Below are 20,839 nucleotides of genomic sequence, written 5' to 3' on the forward strand. Positions count from 1 at the left end.
GCTCTAAACTAAGAAACTGAATAAGAACTAATAAGGATGAATTGGTCTATTAATGTAATAAAAATGTATATTCATGCATCTGAAGGATTTTTCTTGACCCATAAAGTAAAGGGATTTACTTAGTTATACAAAAATATATTAAAAGAGACAGATTAAAGTGAGAGATGGAGCTAAACCCATTTTTGTGTAGTTGGAGAACTGAGATTATGATTGTAACAAGAAAAAAACAACCATAGCTAGATGTGAAAAAAATCATCTCTTTCATAAAATAAAAGCTTCTTCATAATCTAGAGTAGTTATTCAAACAAACCTAATTTATAAAAAAACTTATTTTTCCGAAAATAAGCTCTACCAACATACACTAGATTAGTTTCAACTTTGGAGTAAATTTTTAAGTCTCGATATATTTTTAATATGTATTTTCTAATTATTTTTGGAAAATTATAATTAATCAAATAATAACATAAACTTATTGTATTTTCAAATCCAACCCCCAAATAATAGAAGTGGAATTAAATTAGAATTCTAATATGATTTTGCATAACCCAACCAAAGAATCACAATTATGAAAGAAGTACAACTCGGATAGTATGAGATTGCACTAAAAAGCTTCGAAATCCCTTTTTTTTGAAACTCTAAATTTGAAAATGAATTTCAGCTACAAATATGATAATAAAATAATTTCTAGGACCAATACAAAAAAATAAAAATAAATGGAAGGTTACAAAAATAACTCGAAACCTAATGTTTTTTGTATAACTAACTTTAAAATAGAGAAAACTTGGTGGTTTTGTCCTTAAAAAATATGTATAGGAAGTTAGAAAAAGAAAAAAAAAATGCACTAAGGAAGAGTTTGTATTATCCATCATCTATATTAAGTCATTATTGAATCCTAAATATATTATCTTAAATATAATACACAGATGAACAGTTAGTAATCATATATAAATTTTTATAATATTACACTTACCTCCATTCATCAATAAAGGACCACATGATAATAAGTGTGAATTTGAGTTGATCTAGAGTGTCTAAATACCGGTACTACCCTTCAGTAACAGCAACAGTTACCATACCACAATTCTTCACTTCTCTTTGTTTGAACTCACCGCAGTGTCTCAGTGCAGAAAATATGGCAGCAAAAGAAAACGAGATCGTAACGAAGAACGAAGATACCGATATAGAGTCTCAGATTCAAACCGCTATGCGCTCTCGCGTTTCTTATTTCAAACAACAATCCGAGTAACACTCTTCTCTTCTCTTCTCTCTTTTTGATTCTACCTCATACAAATTTTCAATATTAATTTTCCCATCTGTTTTCACTGCAGTTCTTTGACATTCGAAGGCGTTCGTAGATTGCTCGAGAAAGACTTGGGATTTGAAGAATTCGCTTTCGATGTTCATAAGGCATTTATCAAACAATGCTTACTCAAGGTTCATAAAACCCTAATCTAAACCCTAGTTTCGATATATGCAACTAGGGCAAGTACCAATCATCTATTTTTAATCGTAGAGTACGAAATTAACATCTCCCCCTATGTTATTTTTGCTGAATTGCTATCTACTATACTTATATCTGACTAGACTTTAAGTATATAGCATATAAGTCTATGTTGTTAAATACTTAACTATAATCTTTTTATACAATTACCTCAGCTTGTCATTGCCGATAATAACAATTTTCTGTATAACATATTTGCATTTGATTTATGTCCTGCTTGTTTAAGCGTTTCTTTTCATATATATATAATTTGGTAAAAAATCACTCCTGGCAGTTGCACAATTGTCTGGTTGAGCTTTTAATACAAAAAAGCAGAAGCTTAAAAAAAAAGCTGAAATTCCGTATTTTCAAGAAACTATGTTTTCATTTTGCAAAGAATAAATTTTAAGCCTATACAAACTGGCTCTCAAGGGCATCTTTGGTTTGTGTAAACTTTTGCCGTATTCATTTTATGCTATTATTGATAATTATAGTAGCGACCCTGTGTTTTCATTCTACAACAACAACAACAACACCAACAACCAAGCCTTAATCCCATTAGGTAGGGTTGGCTACATAAATCGAATGATGCCATAAATTTCTACATGTTTAATCATGAATGTGACCCTATATTTTCATTGCACTGTTTTCACTGTTTCATATGCACATGTTTGAAGCACAGGAAATGAAATGAACACAAGGGGTCATAATTATAATTATTAATAATGAAAACAAGAAACCTTTTTGCAAACTAAAAAAGGTCCTTGATTTTGTGAATTCTGATGTGATAAAGATTGGTTTGATTTTATATTTTGTCTGTATGTCAAAATATCAATGTTTTTCTTGTTCTCTCATTCACGATAGTGCTTAGAAGAGGTTGGTGATGATGACGCCCCAAATGTTGAGGAGGCAGATGAAAAAGGTGCAAGCACACAAGTGACAGAGAAATCAAAAGAAGAATGCCAACCAACAGATGAAAAGGATGTTTGCTCTGAAGATGAGGAGAAAATGGAAGACTCTCCAGTGTTAGGTCTGCTCAAAGAACAAAAAGGAAATAAACTTGAAACCAAGGAAGTGATAGGCAAGGAGAGGAAAGTAGCTCCAAGTGAGACCCTAATTAAGAAAGCTGTTAGAAAAAGATCTTCCTACATCAAGGCCAATGCAGAGTATGCTGCTGGTTTATTCCATTTATTATTCTAAAATCTCTGTATTGCAATGCACACATGCTTCCTGTCCTTAACTTTTGATGCATTTATCCACGTCATGGACACATGCTTTTACTACAATCTTAAGGTATGACATGGAGTGTTTTTCACATGCTAATTTCAGGAAAATCACTATGGCTGGTCTTCGTCGGCTATTGGAGGAAGATCTTAAACTTGATAAATTCACTCTTGATCCATATAAGAAGCTTATAAGTCAACAGCTAGATGAGGTGAGTGAAAAATCTGTCTAGAAAGCATCATTGCTTCCCCATAAGAGGCACAGCTACACACTATCTGATGCTTATATCAAGTCTTTGTTAAATGTGAAGGTTATAGCGTCTTCAGAAGTTTCGGAACCTGCAAGCAATGCTAAGAAAATTGTTAAGAAGAAACCTGATACCAAAGCAACCAAAAAGGTAAGCAGTGAAGAGAATTCTGATACTTCAGATAATGAGAGCGGTGAGGAAGAAAATGAAGACGATGATGTTAAACCGAGAAAAAAAAGTGTCCCGAAAGGCAAGAAACAGACCTCTGTCAGGCCTGAAAAGCGTAAAAGGGAGGAGAACAATCCATCCAATAAGAAAAGGGTCAAGACTGCTAAGGCAGCCCCAGAAGATGACAGTGATAAAGAAGATAATGGAAAAAACTCTGAAGATGATCAATCCCTTTCATCACCAGAGAAACCAACAAAGGTATTCTGAATTATTGATCACTATGTGCTGATTGCAATTAGTAAAACTGGGTAACGAGTTGGACATTTAAGGCCATAATCATTTCTTAATTAAACAGTGATCTTTTAGCTGAATAACTGCTTTTTATATGATGAAATAGCCGCATGGTTATCCTTCTGTGTGACTTTTTATGAAGCTGTCCACAACGCCATTTATTATTTGTCAATTCCTAGAAGTTAAAATTGATATCATATATTTAATTGTATCATATCTTTATTTTTTTCCCCAACTGCAGAAGAAAGAAGTTTCAGCTCCTGTGTATGGTAAACGCGTGGAACACCTAAAATCTGTTATTAAAGCATGTGGAATGGGGTAATTTTCTTCATTAGGTTCCTTTTAGTGACCGTAGATCTTTGTTGAGGATGATTTCTTGATATTTTATATTTTTATCAGTGTTCCTCCGGTAATTTACAAAAAAGTCAAGCAGGCTCCTGAAAACAAGCGTGAAGGGCAGCTAATAATGGAGTTGGAGGAAATACTGTCCAGAGAAGGATTATCTTCAAATCCCTCTGAAAAGGGTGAGCTTGATTGTTAAGCTTATGTTTGTTAGTGATTCCTCATCTCTTGATGTTAGCTGCAGTATTTTCTCCATGATCTGACAATTTGTCTTGGAGCTGTAGTAATCGGCTGTGCACAATTATCTATCATTTAACCCAAAATTTGAACCCTTAGGTGTTTTTATCTTGGTCTTCTTTGTTTTCCTCTTAACTGCCATTAGAATAATCTTGTCAGACTTTTTTATGGGTTATTTCTTTGGAAAATTATATTATTGTTCAACTGTACGTATAATTGCAGACAAATGTTAGTGTATTGAAAAATAAAAATATAAGGAGTATTTGTTCAATAAAAAATTAAAGTTTGGGACATTAGTACATTACTCTAATTTCTGAAACTAGATGGAATGTTGATGTGCAGTCAATCTCAAGGAGATTAGGTTACTGTAGTTTTTTCTTATGATGGTCATGTCACATTTTTAAATCTAACATCTGTATTAAGCTGCAGATACTGGCAATCCCTAATATGATTTTCATTATATATTTTCACTTAAAGCTTCCTATTTGTCCCTTTTCTTAATTTTTTTCCTCATTTTTCTCAGAAATCAAGGAAGTACGAAGGAAAAAGGACAGAGCAAAAGAACTTGAGGGTATCGACATGAGCAATATTGTGTCAAGTTCACGTAGAAGATCAACAACTAGTTTTACAGCCCTTCCACCTCCAAAGCCGAAGACTCCAGAAAAAACTAATGGCGATGATGCTAAAGACAGCGATATTGATGAAGGCAATGATGATGAAGAGGATGAAGTGGATGAAGAAGATGAAGAAGATAGTAGTGATGATGAGGGAAGTCAGAGTGAAGAATTTAATGAAGGTAAGTCTGTTTAAGATATTTTAAGGTTTTGCTTTGTTTTCATTTTGCTGGTTATATCAGAAATCATCTTATATTTAGAATCATGGGTCTTGTAGAGTTTTTGCGGTGGTTAAGTAGTTTGTTGTGAATACTGAATAGTAGTTAATTGATGTGGACTGAAGCACCATGGGTGGTAGGAACTCAAATTGATAGCCCATTCATATTATTTCAAAATTTTATAGCTTTTTGCCATGCCCTGTATTTCAAGTTTCAATTTAGCTTCTACATGTTGACAGCAATAACTGAGTTTTGTTCATAAAATAAAGTTATTTAACTCTGGGACACACAGATTTGGCAAGGCCTTAATTCCTTAGCTATCTGATGTTATATGGTAAACAAAGCACAGTTAATGATAGATAAACACAGAAAAGCTAAAGAATCTTTGGTTTTATAGAATAAATCTTGGAAAATGAAGAGTTTCAAGTGTAATGGGTGGTGGAAGAGATTCCAGGTCCTTATATATGATTGTATCCATTTTTCTTGATCTTTGTATTGTTTCTTGTGTTACCCAAATTTGCAACGAAAAGACTTCGCTTTTCTATAACTTCAATAGTTCAATTAATTCTTAATGCAACGAAAAGAAAAAAGTTAGGTGCATTTTACTACACAAAGCTTATTGTGATGCAAGTTTACTAATCTTGTTAGACTGTTTCCGGCAATATCTTCTTCATGACAACAATATGCATGTTTGACTGCGATTTTTTGCTTTGTTTGGAAGTGGTTGACCGATCCCATTGTGTCCTTACCTTCTCTCGTTTATGCAGATGAAGAGGACAGTGACTGAACTCAACTCTGGCAGATTCCGAAGTATTTAGAAGGGATTTTTTTCACAACTAATTAGGAGGTGATGCTATATAAAGTAATGTATTGCAATGTGTTCTCTTTTCTTTGATTGATTGTTAAGCTTATGTTTGTTAGTGATTCCTCATCTCTTGATGTTAGCTGCAGTATTTTCTCCATGATCTGACAATTTGTCTTGGAGCTGTAGTAATCGGCTGTGCACAATTATCTATCATTTAACCCAAAATTTGAACCCTTAGGTGTTTTTATCTTGGTCTTCTTTGTTTTCCTCTTAACTGCCATTAGAATAATCTTGTCAGACTTTTTTATGGGTTATTTCTTTGGAAAATTATATTATTGTTCAACTGTACGTATAATTGCAGACAAATGTTAGTGTATTGAAAAATAAAAATATAAGGAGTATTTGTTCAATAAAAAATTAAAGTTTGGGACATTAGTACATTACTCTAATTTCTGAAACTAGATGGAATGTTGATGTGCAGTCAATCTCAAGGAGATTAGGTTACTGTAGTTTTTTCTTATGATGGTCATGTCACATTTTTAAATCTAACATCTGTATTAAGCTGCAGATACTGGCAATCCCTAATATGATTTTCATTATATATTTTCACTTAAAGCTTCCTATTTGTCCCTTTTCTTAATTTTTTTCCTCATTTTTCTCAGAAATCAAGGAAGTACGAAGGAAAAAGGACAGAGCAAAAGAACTTGAGGGTATCGACATGAGCAATATTGTGTCAAGTTCACGTAGAAGATCAACAACTAGTTTTACAGCCCTTCCACCTCCAAAGCCGAAGACTCCAGAAAAAACTAATGGCGATGATGCTAAAGACAGCGATATTGATGAAGGCAATGATGATGAAGAGGATGAAGTGGATGAAGAAGATGAAGAAGATAGTAGTGATGATGAGGGAAGTCAGAGTGAAGAATTTAATGAAGGTAAGTCTGTTTAAGATATTTTAAGGTTTTGCTTTGTTTTCATTTTGCTGGTTATATCAGAAATCATCTTATATTTAGAATCATGGGTCTTGTAGAGTTTTTGCGGTGGTTAAGTAGTTTGTTGTGAATACTGAATAGTAGTTAATTGATGTGGACTGAAGCACCATGGGTGGTAGGAACTCAAATTGATAGCCCATTCATATTATTTCAAAATTTTATAGCTTTTTGCCATGCCCTGTATTTCAAGTTTCAATTTAGCTTCTACATGTTGACAGCAATAACTGAGTTTTGTTCATAAAATAAAGTTATTTAACTCTGGGACACACAGATTTGGCAAGGCCTTAATTCCTTAGCTATCTGATGTTATATGGTAAACAAAGCACAGTTAATGATAGATAAACACAGAAAAGCTAAAGAATCTTTGGTTTTATAGAATAAATCTTGGAAAATGAAGAGTTTCAAGTGTAATGGGTGGTGGAAGAGATTCCAGGTCCTTATATATGATTGTATCCATTTTTCTTGATCTTTGTATTGTTTCTTGTGTTACCCAAATTTGCAACGAAAAGACTTCGCTTTTCTATAACTTCAATAGTTCAATTAATTCTTAATGCAACGAAAAGAAAAAAGTTAGGTGCATTTTACTACACAAAGCTTATTGTGATGCAAGTTTACTAATCTTGTTAGACTGTTTCCGGCAATATCTTCTTCATGACAACAATATGCATGTTTGACTGCGATTTTTTGCTTTGTTTGGAAGTGGTTGACCGATCCCATTGTGTCCTTACCTTCTCTCGTTTATGCAGATGAAGAGGACAGTGACTGAACTCAACTCTGGCAGATTCCGAAGTATTTAGAAGGGATTTTTTTCACAACTAATTAGGAGGTGATGCTATATAAAGTAATGTATTGCAATGTGTTCTCTTTTCTTTGATAAGATAACTGCTATTTCTACGTTTTCCTGAATTTTACCGTTGGAAATGGACAGTACTTGTTGCTAGTTGCAGAAATATTTACTCTACAAGTGACTGAGGAAGACTACTTAGTTTTCTCCTTGGTCCATTGCTAAGAACTTATACACCGGTACACTTCACTGTTAGATTGTGAAGATGTAGCAGTAGTGTGGCCATTAATGGTCATCTTTTAATATTTATGTCATGTTTTTAACTATTGTTTAGGTATTAAGTTCCTTCGGAAACTGAGTGTATGCACTGATACTAGTTGGTGATTTTAGGTATAAAACTGATAGTATAAGATGATAGCATGCATAAAACTGATAGTATAAAATAATACGATAAGGTTTGATCGTACTAGCTATTCTTTCAACTTATCCTTAAAAGCTGCACTAAACGCAGCGTTTTTAGTTAGGAGACTTTAACACAGTTTTCCTTCAGCAGAAACTCCGAGAATCAGTGTTTTACTGTTCTTCAAGGTGCATTAGTGCATTACACTGCTCCAATCAAATTATAACAAATATTCATATACCATACTTGTTAGATTGAAAATAAAATATAATTAAATATGATTTGTTAATAATACTCTGGGAGTAGGTTAGAATTCCTCTTACCTAGTGGTCCTTTTTCATCATTATTACCTAACTGCGAAGACCCACCATAGAAAAATGGTCAAGATTATGTTGTCCACTGGGAAATTGATTTAAGCACGCATGTGACATAACATATTCACAGGCAGAAGCGACCCCATCATGGATATGGAAGACATGTCTACGGCCTTTAATGAAACAAAAAAAACAAAAACAAGTGTGTCATCGACGTGAAAGCCTGCTACTGAAGACCCACGTTACCATGTTGTTTAGTTTGTTTTACTAGAGTTTCGTTTGACTCCATTCCGACCATCCGTTTCAAATGGCTTGACCGTAGATAATGTTATCAACGATTAGACCATTGATATAGCCATCAATAAAAATCCATAAAAAATAACGTAATAAGTGTCGTGAATCTAGGACCCGAGGATCTGAGATGCACTTACACTGAATGAGTACAATTTTATATAACTTGAGATCAAAAACTATTTTTAGAGGCTTGGTTTAAAAAGAGTTGATGTCCATTTCTTGGAATTATTTTTTACTATAAATCTTAATCTAGAAAATTGAATGTAGCATTTCAAGGCATCTTGAAACTATGATAAATGTTAATTATTTACAATCTTTATAGGAAGAAACATTTATCCCCTTCAATACAGGAATGGAACTTGTGATGGAAAGAAATATGAGAAACAAGTGAGAATAATAACATGAAAAGTAAGTGGGAGAGTTAAAATATACACCATAATGTAAGATTAGAGAGACATTGTATTCTACTCTAGTTAAGTGAGGTATAATGTTATTCTCTAAGAGAGAGAGAGAAATGTTATAATTCTACATTTTATAGTAGAAACATTTTTGAACTAGGTCTCATAATATTTTACATTTTAATTTGAGAAAGGTTTGTCATGTTAAAATTTTCAGTGTTATTCTTCCACTTTTTTCTATTTGATTTGTATGATTGTTGCTTCCACAAATGCCACTTCGCATCATACATGAGGAAAATTGTTTTTTTTTTCTTTAATGCAACTATGCCACTAAATAAAAGGGTATTAATTAACAAATTAATATTAAAATAAGAAAAAAGAAAAAAAAATGTTGAAATGTGTGATGTGATTTCAACTTTAGACAATTGCTTTCTCAACCACTTTATAAATACGTGCCGCAGAAAACATTAACTTTATGATAACACACAATAATGTTATGTTTATCAAATATGTAGCTATCGTCTATTGGATTGTTCATGCAAAGAGGTCATGTTAGTGATTAGGCTTGTTCATGTTGGGTTTTTATTTTATTTTAATAATGTTATAAAATTATAAAGGCACTAGTATCACCATAAAAGTACGATGGTCTTTATTTTGGTCAAAAAGCTGATAACTCTTTAGAAAAAATATAGGTATACCGTCCTATTTAGTTTTGTCTGGAGCATGCATGTTTAAGATTTGTTCAATAATGCATCTTGTGGTAATGGCAGTGACTACTCCGTAGAACAAATCATGGGCAAAAAACTGATTCATGCATCAATTGATTTTTATTAGAATATCTAGCCAATCCTACTTTAGTATTAAAGCATTGCAGTAGATAAATATTATGCTTTATTGATAGTGGAGGCAGAAATAAAGAAACTGACAACTTCAAAAGTTCAAGAAGGGCACGTTATTAATATATTTAACTTTCTTTAATTAATATATAACCATGTATCCTTAAAATGCTCGATTAGCTTCAATGGTTATTGGTTCAACCTTGGACCTATAACAACAACATAGGATTTATAATTAAATTCTTGCTGTCTTATTAAATCAATAATTTCAGTGTGAATTCTTACTAAAGTTAATGATTTAGCTTGAGAAGAATCTCCTCCTATTTAATTTTTTAACAACAAAAGCTTAAATGTTAGCAACTTGATTTGGATTTTGTTGTTTCTTAATTACTATGTATTCTCACTAACTCACATATATATAGTTAAAACTATTAAAAATAGTTGGAGTGGTGGTTAAGTCTTTCTCCCTAAAGTGATGAGCTCAGGATTCAAAGCATTCACCTCATCAATAAAGCTCCCTTAAGAATGTAATCTATATTCACCAAACATTTGTCAATAAGGTGCATAATTATTTACCGAAAAATATTTTCTTCACATCAAAACTTAGACACTATATATCAATATGGTGTTGAATGTATTTTTCTATTTTTTTTATCGGCAATGAATCTTATTAAATAAAATGTAATTAGAAGAACAATTGATATTCTTAATTAAAAAACTTGAGAAGTTAACAAACAAAAAGACAATTGGATCGATGCAAGATCCACTCCAAAAAAAGGAAGATAAAATATAAGTGGGAGAAAAAAATAAATACATACGGCGGTATCAAAATTTGGTATACGTACAAATAAAAGAGTTATATGTTTCTAATTGATGTGTTTTGATGAACTTGAAAGTTAAGTTGCAGAAGGAATTTCGGCAAAAGAGGAGGTAGCAATTTTGTTAGCATGGAGTATTGGACCTACCAGACACTAAGCCCCATAACTTGGAAGTATTGTTTGCTTACTTCCAATGTGGATCAAATTAAAGAAGTTGGAGATGATGATGATGATCTATAGGGACCAACGTGTCTATTAGAGAAATGCCAAAATATGAAATAAAAATTGGTCATAGCGTTGGACTAGCTAACAACCAAAGAGTTATAAGGTGATTTGATGATTATGATGAATGGTTTAGAAAATAAAATAAACAAGTTGTCAATTTGAGTCTAACTCATGACGAAATATTATCATTTTCCGATAAAAAGAAACGGAACTACCTAATAATGAAACACAAATTATCTCTTTCTTAAACGAGAATATAATGAAAAAAAATGCATTCAATATAATATTCTATACCTATATTATAGGATTATGAAATGCTTGCTCCAATAATGAATCATTGGTGGAGGATGCTCTGGTTCATAGTGGTTTGATCAATTTGATTTCTAAAGAATGAGGTAGTATTCGAGGATAAGGAGAGTAGCGTTATAAATATTTTGAACTCTATTAAAATTCGTTTGTGACTTTGGTTTTCCACCAATTCAGATTGTAACATTTTCTCCTTTACAAATTGGTGTGTAGATCTTTGGTCTTGTATTTTGGGCATCACTTGATGATGGCCTCTTTTGTTGTTCTATTTGGGTTGCACCCCTTATACTTTAATCCAATCACTTTGTTTATCAAAAAATAATGAATCATTGGTTTAACTAAATAACAAAATAAAATAGAAAGATTTTATTTTCTCTCCTCTAAGATATATGGCTCTTCTCAATTGAAAGATCTCATATATCGATAATTCATATTTTAGTTGACCAATGCCTAATTCTACTTATTTTGTTCTGAAGCAAAGACATCCACGAAGTAATTTGTCCTATTATAATTTTGGTTGTTTTCAGAATCAATTATAAATATTATTATACTTGTGTCCATCACATTTAGTTTTTCTACTAGAATTGTCCATAATTGTTGTAAATGTAACAACACTCCACGCAGGGATTTGTCAAATACCCTCACGTGTTGATGTCCGACACATATCTGACATAGATATGTTCGGATTCGCGAATGATACGTATTCATAGAGTATCTAAAAATTAAAATAATAAAATAAAATAAATAAATATTAAGACACTATCCGATTCGTTTTCAATAAAATATAGGATATATGGATTCATTTTCAGTAAAGTATAAGATATATAGATTTGTTTCCAATAAAACATGATAAGATAGATTCTTTTCCAATAAAACAAGATAAAATAGATTCGTTTCCAATAAAACAGGATAAGATACATCCGTTTTCATTAAAGTAGGATAAGATATATTTGTTATGGAGGGCAATGATTTTAGGATAGATTCATTTTCATTAAAATATGATAAAATATATTTGTTATGGAGGAAAACGATTTTAAATTTCCATTATATTTTTTACTTTAGATATTTTGATTTACAGTTATAATTTTATCATATTTTATGTGTTTTTATTATTTTATACGCGTATCCCTCAAAATATCATATCCTGTATTTTGGAAAAATGTGTGTCGACATATCAAATACGTATCGTACCCGACACACGTATCAGTATCTGTGTTTCATAGAATCTCCAACTACCATAATCATATGTATCAGCTAGCTAGATAGCTAGGGACATCCCAGCAGAAGAAAAGTAACACGAAAGATATTTGATAAAAGTGAAGTGGAAACCTCTAATCATTCTCCCATTTGGGGTACAAATATTCAGCTTGTTAGCATATAAAGTATTCTTGTATTAAAGTCTATCCTACTTAGCTACTACACGATACCCTCAAGATTCTGATGATTAATTTATATATATTTTTTCTGCCTCGTGTTGTTTAACTAACAGCTAGAAGATATAATGCATGTGCATTGCAAAGAATCTCATGGATTCTTTTTATTATAATTTTTTTGGGTACAGAATCTCATGGAATTTGATTCTCTTGATAGTGCTCTTGTTTTGATTCCCTGGGACACAATGTAGTTGCCCTGACAGAGCACCACCACGTAATGATGTTAATTGCAATATATTTCATGATAGTAATGCTTTTCCAATAAATGATATTAATCTTTTATAAATTTGATGCTGAACTTTCGCATAAGAATCATTTTTCTGCCTAACTAGTATATTTTCATTTTTATGCCAAACAATATTAGTTCACCAGAATTCTAGATATTATTTCCATTATTCCTTTTCTTCTATTAGCAGCCCATTATGCATGATACTTTTATTTAGTAGAGTATGATGATATATGTATATAGTCTTTTTATCACAATCTCACAGAGTCTATTTCTAGGATTTAAAACTCATACATCCGTGTTACAAGGCGATTGCGCCAATGCGGAATGAGAAAAATGAAAAAATATTGAAGGATTCTCTCAAATCGATCACCTGAACAATGTAAGGAGTACTTAATTGTGAGGAGAGTAGCACAAGCAAGCAATACCTAAACAGAGTAGCAATTATTGGTCGTGGTGTTGACAAGGTTGTGGAAATAACGTACGGCTAACTAATACTAATAATGTGATGAGCTAGAAACAGAGGACATCGATTGCAAAAGCAAACACCACAACATAAAGTAGTGGAAAGTGCAATTAATTGATCTACATTCAACTTTGCTAGAACCTTTTCTAGTTAAATATTCCTAATAAATTTTCTAATCATCCAAACTACTAAACATTTAAAAAGTATTGATTTTTAAAGATATTAAATCTATTTATTTTTTACTTAATAGTATAAACATTATTAAAGAGTATACACGTGTCTCTCCACTTAAGCATTCTAATCATTAAGACAATCAGTATGATAATTAGAATTATTTTTTATGTCTTACGGGAGAATGAGATGGAAAAATGAAATAAAAGAGGTAGAATACACTTGAAATAATCATTTTTGATAAATGCAACAATTTTATTGATATAATCTTACTTGGGATCAACTCATTCTCACTTTATTCATCGAAAACTGAATAAGACCTTCTCTAGTAAAGCTTGAATGTGAGGGGAGATAAATATATATGTTTTAAATTTATTTAATTCTAAAACAATAAAAAATCTAGACTCTTAATTTTTTTAGTGTTAGTATTAGAATCTATGCCTACTTAAAAACTGCACCCCAATGAGAATAGCTCCTTCCAAAAAAATAAAAATAATAGAGTTAAATTATAATCCTTCTTTTAAAATATGAATCATCTTTATTTGTAATTTCCCAAAAGTGTCATTCCTCCATTTCACCATATACTCACTCTTCAACATTCCTAGTCCCAAACCTTTTTCATTTTTGTTGGGAGAGTTCATTTTCGTCAGTTATTTTTCACTTTTGATTAAGTTGTGTCAGAAATGAAAGAATATTTACGACACTAGTTATTAGAAAGACAATTTTTGAAAAAAAATAGTCACGTCCAAATTTGGTTGTCATAAAAAGATTTTATATGTCGACATTGGTTAGTCAGAATGTACGATCCTTCCCAATATTCAAATTTTGGAAGTTAATTTTATTAAAGAAAGAGGTCTAAAATTATACGTTATGATAAATCATCATCGAAAGTCAAAATTAATTGATAAAAACCTTATCGAAAATGAGAATCAAGAGGGACCTAAACAAGGTGTGTGGAGTTGTGGCTTGTGAGGAAGAAAAGAGATATGAGGTTGAAAGAAGAAGGAAATAGCAGAGAGGGTATTATGGGGTTTTCAAAATAAATAAATAAATAAAGAGGTTCATATTTAAAATAGGGGTTTATAATTGAACTCCTATTAAATAAAACCATGATTTTAGCAATAGGCAAAGGGAAAACCATAATAAATAATGACTCTAATACCATATTTTGACTCAACAATAATATGTTAGGCTTCATCCACATACATGCTTTTTTTATACCAAATTCTTCTAGATATAACACTTTTATCATTTTCTAAAAAAAACTAGCACTTACACACTTATGGTGTGTCCAAATTGTCTACAAAGTAAAGAATAAAGAAGATGCCTTAAGTTATTATTTTCCCTCTTGTCACTAGGTCCTATGTTGCAAAGCATAACTTTTTACAGCTAAAAGGAAGAACAATTTGGTCACTAAATTAATAAAATGCTGCTGATCAGACAAGAGAGTTAGCGAGGAGAAAAAATTGCAAGTTAAAAACACATTGTTATTTATTTCATATTAGGCTTCCCACAGAAACCTTGTCAACTTTTTGAGAAGGTGTCTTTGTGACAGAAATGAGTCACAAATGATCTAATTTTGATTCTCCTCATTATAGTGGTGTCTTTGATTCATTTACATAATATTGTAGAAACAAAAAAGACCATATTGTCAAATAATTGAATTTCTACCAAAATAAATATCCTCGAATATTATTAGGCAGTGACATATATAAAGCATCCAATATCAAATAATCCGAAAGATAACACGTGTTTATCATTACCATTTCTTAGTTTAACATCTTTGATGTTACTATATTGGGTGTTCTTTTGAATTGGTTTTATTTTTTATAAATGGAATCTTTGCTTTAGTAACTATCATTTGATAAGTGTCTCAACATAAGAAAAAAAGAAAATACAAAGAGAGAAATAATTAAAAGATAATAACATGCAATATGGCACTATCATATTATTTGATTTACATTATACTTTCACTTTTACATAAACACATAATAAAAGGAGGGAAAAAAACATGAAAGGCACATATGAAAATGAACTCAGTGAAGCAGACATTGGGAAAGATTTTCACTTCACAAAATCTTTCTTGAACTCTTTCTGACTAATTATGAAAATTTATAATGCAAGTCCTAAGGGACCTTCATTCATGATCTTGGTGCTGGTGGAGCAATATTCCCAGCCCCTTTCTTTAACATGTTATCATTGATCTCAATGCACTCCAAAATTTCGGACCCTGATTTTGTACCATCCTTAATTGTCAATTCTTGACCTTCTTTCCCTAACTCTGTAGGACGGTCTTTGCTTTTGCCCCATACCACAGTGTAAAGTCCCAAGACTATAAGAATAGCTCCAAATATACTGTAAATTAGGAAAATACATGACAAGTTAATCAGCTTAAGAATTAAACAATAATAAATGTAAATTATTTTTTTTAGGAGATATGTTACTTGATTTAATACATACCTTCCTAGATGAACTTTCTCAGCTAAGACAAGAGAACCTAATGCAGCTGTAATAATCATACATAGAGGACTGAAAGATGTCACAAATACTGGTCCACGTTCTCTTGTCACAACTCCTTGTACATAATATGCCATTCCAGAACACACTACTCCCTAATTATTACAAATTTTAGTGCAAATTAATTAGGATTCATCAAACAATGGTTTTAATTGTGAGTTTAATTAAAATAATAGAAAAGCTAATATATATATATAAAATGATTAAAAAACTAATAAAATAATATGCATAAAAAAGGTACTCACAGAATAAACACAAGCAAGGAGCCTTGAGTCCCACCCTATGGCCCAAACGCTTAAGTCTCGTTCAAATATAAAGGAAGCAATTGAACCCTCAATAATACCCATCACACAAATCCATGCTGTGAGTGAAAGTTCTGCTGGGTACTTCTTCAAAGTGAATGACTATAAATTCAACAAATAGTAACAACAAGTGAGATTATTAATTAGTCCACAAACACTTAAAATGAACATATTTTAGGGTTTTTGACATATAATTTACTTAATTAAAATAAATGTTCATGTGCATATATGGCTTGGTAGTTAACTCTATATAGTACTTACTTGCAAAATGAAGAAACCAGCCCAACCACATAAACTTGCAATGAGCTCTAGTGTGCCGATAACTTGGTGTTGATCAGAGGGCTCGGTGGCCGTGGCGGAGGCGTGGTGGCTGATAGCTCCTCCACCCTTTATAATCCTAAAGGCAGGGCCTTTGTACAAAGTCATAACCATGGCTCCTGACACTGTTATTGCGGTTCCAATTAACTTGGCCACGCTGTGAAATTTTCTGAAGTTCACTTTCTCTAACCTGGTTAATAGAATAAGTGCCATGTCATTAGTTTCACTAGAATATTGAAGAAGAATTCTTAAACACTAAATTAAAAAAGAGAGAACTAAAGGAATGTGATTAGAAATGCATGTCTTGAAGGAAAAAATAGTTGTTGCTTAACCTACCTTGAATATACAATACTACAATAGTGTAAAATGTATGCACTGACAGTGTAAAGATTTATACACAATCAGTATATCATCCACCATTCATTTGCATTACTTTTATTTAAAAATTAATGATGATTAAAAATTAATGGTGGATGATGCAATGACAGTGTAAAAAATCTTTACACTATCAGTATATATATCTTTTTCTCACACTAACGATAGTGTTGGACTATATTGAATCAAATTTTTATACAATGAAAATGTTAGCTGATGTCATAATTTAAAAAAATAAGTTGTCATGGAGAAACTATATATTTAAGGCATTAAATTAAATGTGATGCTAGCTTTCCAATAAAGATTTTCCTTTAATCAATTTTTTAATAGTTTCAAGATAAACCTTAGGATAAACATGAAATTATGAATATTATAAAGAGATGGCACAAAATATACTTTTGTGATATCATTTGTCCAACTAGACCCCATGCTATGTAGTGTGGTTTCCAAATAGTTGGATTATATCATTCTATCTGGGAATGCAACTAGCCTTTTTTCCTTTGCGTAAGCACATAAGGTTCCATTCATTTTATCATGAAGTTATTGGAGCCTTACCTGAAAATCAGTGCCATAACAAAAGTAATGGCAGGCAAAACATTTATAGTGGCGGATGCAAACGTTGTTGAGGTCATCTTCATTCCCATGTTGTACAAGTTCTGATCAAGCACTGGCCTGTTTGATTTCATCATCAACAAAGTTATTAGCAATTATTAAGAGCTATATAGCCGCAAAAAAACAAAAACTATACAGAAAAAACTAATCTATAACTTTTTACATTTTTTCATGACAATATCAAAGGGAATAAGTTCTGATATTTAAAAAAATAGGCGATAATTATCAAGTGATTGTGAGATGCCAGTTACTACATTTAATAAAAATTTAAATATTTAATCAGATTATATGGATATCATATAAGTCCCCGCAAATGGGCTCATAAGAATTTTTCATGTCTAGACACAATAATCCATAACAGTTGGTAAATACATTATTTGTGGATGAATTTACACACATCAAAAGGTTGAAGAAGATTGCATTCACGAATATGTTTGGCAATAGTCATGGATGGTTATTTTCATCTATAGGATATGCATCCACTAGAAAGAAAGATGCAACAATTAGATTTTCTTCTATTATTATTATTTTGAGAATATATATATATAATTGTTCGTTTTAAGTAAGATGCAGAACATAATGAATAAGCAGCTACATTAATGAGGAAAAACATAATTGGTTAGAATTGATTCACAGAGTTTGTGTTCTCCAACAAACAAGAATATAGATTTTATGCATATAAATAAAGGGAGAAGTTATATTATATGCTCTGTTATTTATGCATGCAAGCATGCTGACTGATAAGGAACAAACGAAATGAATCATGCATTTGATGCTGCGAATATGTTTATATAATGGTCCGAAAATTCTTACTCAAGGAAACCAAGAGCCACTATCCTCAGGAAGATTGGGATTGTCATCTTTGGCCTTATCTTTCTGTAAAAATGGAGAAGCCAGACATAACCCTTATTGTTAAGCTCATGCTTGAAAAAATAGATAGTGCTAAATTGAACAACAAAAGCTGACACTTGAAAAATAGAACAAAATCTGTTAGTAATCGTGTAATGAAGTTGAAAATATGTTTGCATATTACTTGAGTCTAATTTACACGGAATATTTACATGGTGCTGGTGATTAACATGTATAGTGTGATGATACCATTTGCCATATACAAAAACCATAATTTTAATCCTTTTCAAAACAAAAAAAATGGTCAAAGTGAATTTCACCTATACAAATAAATGTTTTTCCCTACACACTCGACACAATTCTAACTACGTACAAACATTATTATCTTAAATATCTCATTTTTATACTCATATAATAAATTGATATGTAAGGGAATATTTTAACATGTGGCTTGCTATCATAATTAAAACCATAATTTTAAGGTCATGTTACAATTTTGATAGTCTTTATCATCATATAATAATTGTGATTGCACAGACATCTTTTCCATAACTCTAGTAAATGTAATTGTGGTTACAATCATAATCACAATTTAAAACCTTGTGTGAAAGAGGAGGAATAACAAAAGAGATATACCTTTCAAGGACAAGTGCAAATGGGATTATTAAAAGAGCAGCAACTACATGACGATACACGGAGAGTATCCAATGACTCATACCATGTTTAAAAGAAACCATAGTGATGATATACATTCCAGAATACCCAAACTGAAGGGACACCATAGCAAGGTAAGGCTTCAATTTACGAATCATGCTAATCTTGGCACTACCATTTTGGTCCTCCATCACTCTTAATTGGTCTCTCTATGTGCCACAAAACTCCTCTCTACTATATTTGAGTTGGGACTCTAATGAGTTAACTGGTGCGTGTCACTCAAAATTGGAAACGGCCTTTTATAGTGAAAAAAAGTAATGAAATGTTGCAAAGACTAAAGAAGCCCCAGTTTGAGGCAATGCGCCTGAACTTTTCCAAGGCACTAATTCTCTCTCTCCCTCCAACTTTTTTCACCCCAATGAGGATTAGCTCTACATTTCACCCTAGTAAATTGAAAAGTTGCCACATGCTTAAAATAAAAAAAAATAACATTTTTAAATTATTTAATGGGATATGATTGATTTGGGACATGAAAATAAGAAATTTTGGGGAGAAAATATCTTGGTTCCATGATGGCCAGAGAGATTCCCTTATCCATTTTGCAAAACAGATACATTACTCCATTCCTCTTATTATGTTTATAATATAATATATATGTCCTCTTAGAATTTTTCTTTCTTTTTCATGTGTTTGTTTAATTGTATTGGAAGTGGGAGATGTTCTATTCTATTGACTAACTAATAATGAACTTTTTGTTTAGTGCTTGGCAATGACGCAAGCAATTATGTTCCCATGTGGTGTTAAATATGAGTTGGTGCTGTATATGTGGACACCAATTAGGAAAGATGGATAGATGATTGAAAAAAAATCACTCGTCCGTTTCATTTGTGGTTTTACCTATAGATATGTCTGTTAACTAATTAGAGCATTTTTTAATGAATATTGTTTAGTTTTTTTTTTTACATTCATCCGATGATTAAAGTAGACTACGACTTTATGAGCACTTATGTGGGTATTTATAAATTATGCATCAATGAGATTTTTCTATTGGCAACAAGATTTGAACTAACAACATTATAAATTATGAATATTAACATGGCTAAGTATTGGCCCAAAAATATGAATATATTCTCAGTCACTCATCTAGATCCACATGCATATGCATATCATACAATCTGTAAATAGAATAGTTAAATTGAACATATAGAATCTCATACTCAAATCTTTTTGGAGTGAGATAAAGTAATGGAAAGTACTCAATAACAATATTCTTTTACCAAACTGTTGCTAAAATGTTAAATTGTTAACTCTTCAATAGAACCACTATTTTTACCCCTTAAAAAAAGGTATTTTTACCACCTTAGTTTATCTAACAAAATAATGGATTAATTGGTTAAGCTGGATTGAAAAATTACCGCATGTCCAGACTAATTTTAAATAATTTTAGCTCATTAATACTAATTAATAATTTAGATATGTTTGGAGTTATTAAACCAAACCCGACAATAAATTTTCACCACATTAAGTTGTTGATTTTTTTTAATACTATAAAGGATATTTCTTAACCTTTTAGTAATGAATTAATCATTTTTTGTGTGGTTGCTTCTCCCAACATGTATAGCTCCCAAAAATTGAAATTTATATTACTACACCAACATTTTATTGATATAAAGTCATTGATTTAAACCTACTCAAATGCATTTGGCCCTTTCTCATTTCTTTGTCCCTTATATAATCTCTTATCAGACATTCATTTTATTTCTATTCTAAGACCAACCCTATATTATGACAAATACTATCTGTGAAATTTTCTGCTTTTGCAGTATTATTTTAACTGATTATTAACGGTATAAGTTAATAACAAGAGTATTAATGATCTGTTAGGTATGTTATTCATCAAAAATTCTTATTCACCCGACATGG

General features: G+C 31.4%; 3 protein-coding genes across 3 annotated transcripts; 2 read left to right on the forward strand and 1 right to left on the reverse strand.

The window, feature by feature from the left end:
* On the forward strand, positions 1,064 to 5,717 carry LOC109328484 (cell division cycle and apoptosis regulator protein 1-like). Its single transcript, XM_019561967.1, has 9 exons — positions 1,064 to 1,242; positions 1,329 to 1,434; positions 2,345 to 2,646; positions 2,810 to 2,915; positions 3,015 to 3,377; positions 3,652 to 3,728; positions 3,810 to 3,934; positions 4,513 to 4,785; positions 5,589 to 5,717. Exons 1-9 carry the CDS (start codon positions 1,133 to 1,135, stop codon positions 5,606 to 5,608), a joined length of 1,482 nt encoding a protein of 493 aa, XP_019417512.1. The 5' UTR covers positions 1,064 to 1,132; the 3' UTR covers positions 5,609 to 5,717.
* LOC109328485 (acidic leucine-rich nuclear phosphoprotein 32 family member B-like) lies at positions 6,259 to 7,617 on the forward strand. Its single transcript, XM_019561968.1, has 2 exons — positions 6,259 to 6,561; positions 7,365 to 7,617. Exons 1-2 carry the CDS (start codon positions 6,345 to 6,347, stop codon positions 7,382 to 7,384), a joined length of 237 nt encoding a protein of 78 aa, XP_019417513.1. The 5' UTR covers positions 6,259 to 6,344; the 3' UTR covers positions 7,385 to 7,617.
* On the reverse strand, positions 15,202 to 19,256 carry LOC109327290 (WAT1-related protein At4g08300-like). Its single transcript, XM_019560364.1, has 7 exons — positions 18,899 to 19,256; positions 18,227 to 18,289; positions 17,357 to 17,473; positions 16,370 to 16,616; positions 16,052 to 16,210; positions 15,750 to 15,901; positions 15,202 to 15,644 (listed from the first exon to the last, which is right to left on the reverse strand). The coding sequence occupies exons 1-7, from the start codon at positions 19,105 to 19,107 to the stop codon at positions 15,431 to 15,433; spliced, it is 1,161 nt and encodes a 386-aa protein (XP_019415909.1). The 5' UTR covers positions 19,108 to 19,256; the 3' UTR covers positions 15,202 to 15,430.

Source organism: Lupinus angustifolius, chromosome LG15, assembly GCF_001865875.1.
Source record: "Lupinus angustifolius cultivar Tanjil chromosome LG15, LupAngTanjil_v1.0, whole genome shotgun sequence".
NCBI lineage: Eukaryota > Viridiplantae > Streptophyta > Magnoliopsida > Fabales > Fabaceae > Lupinus > Lupinus angustifolius.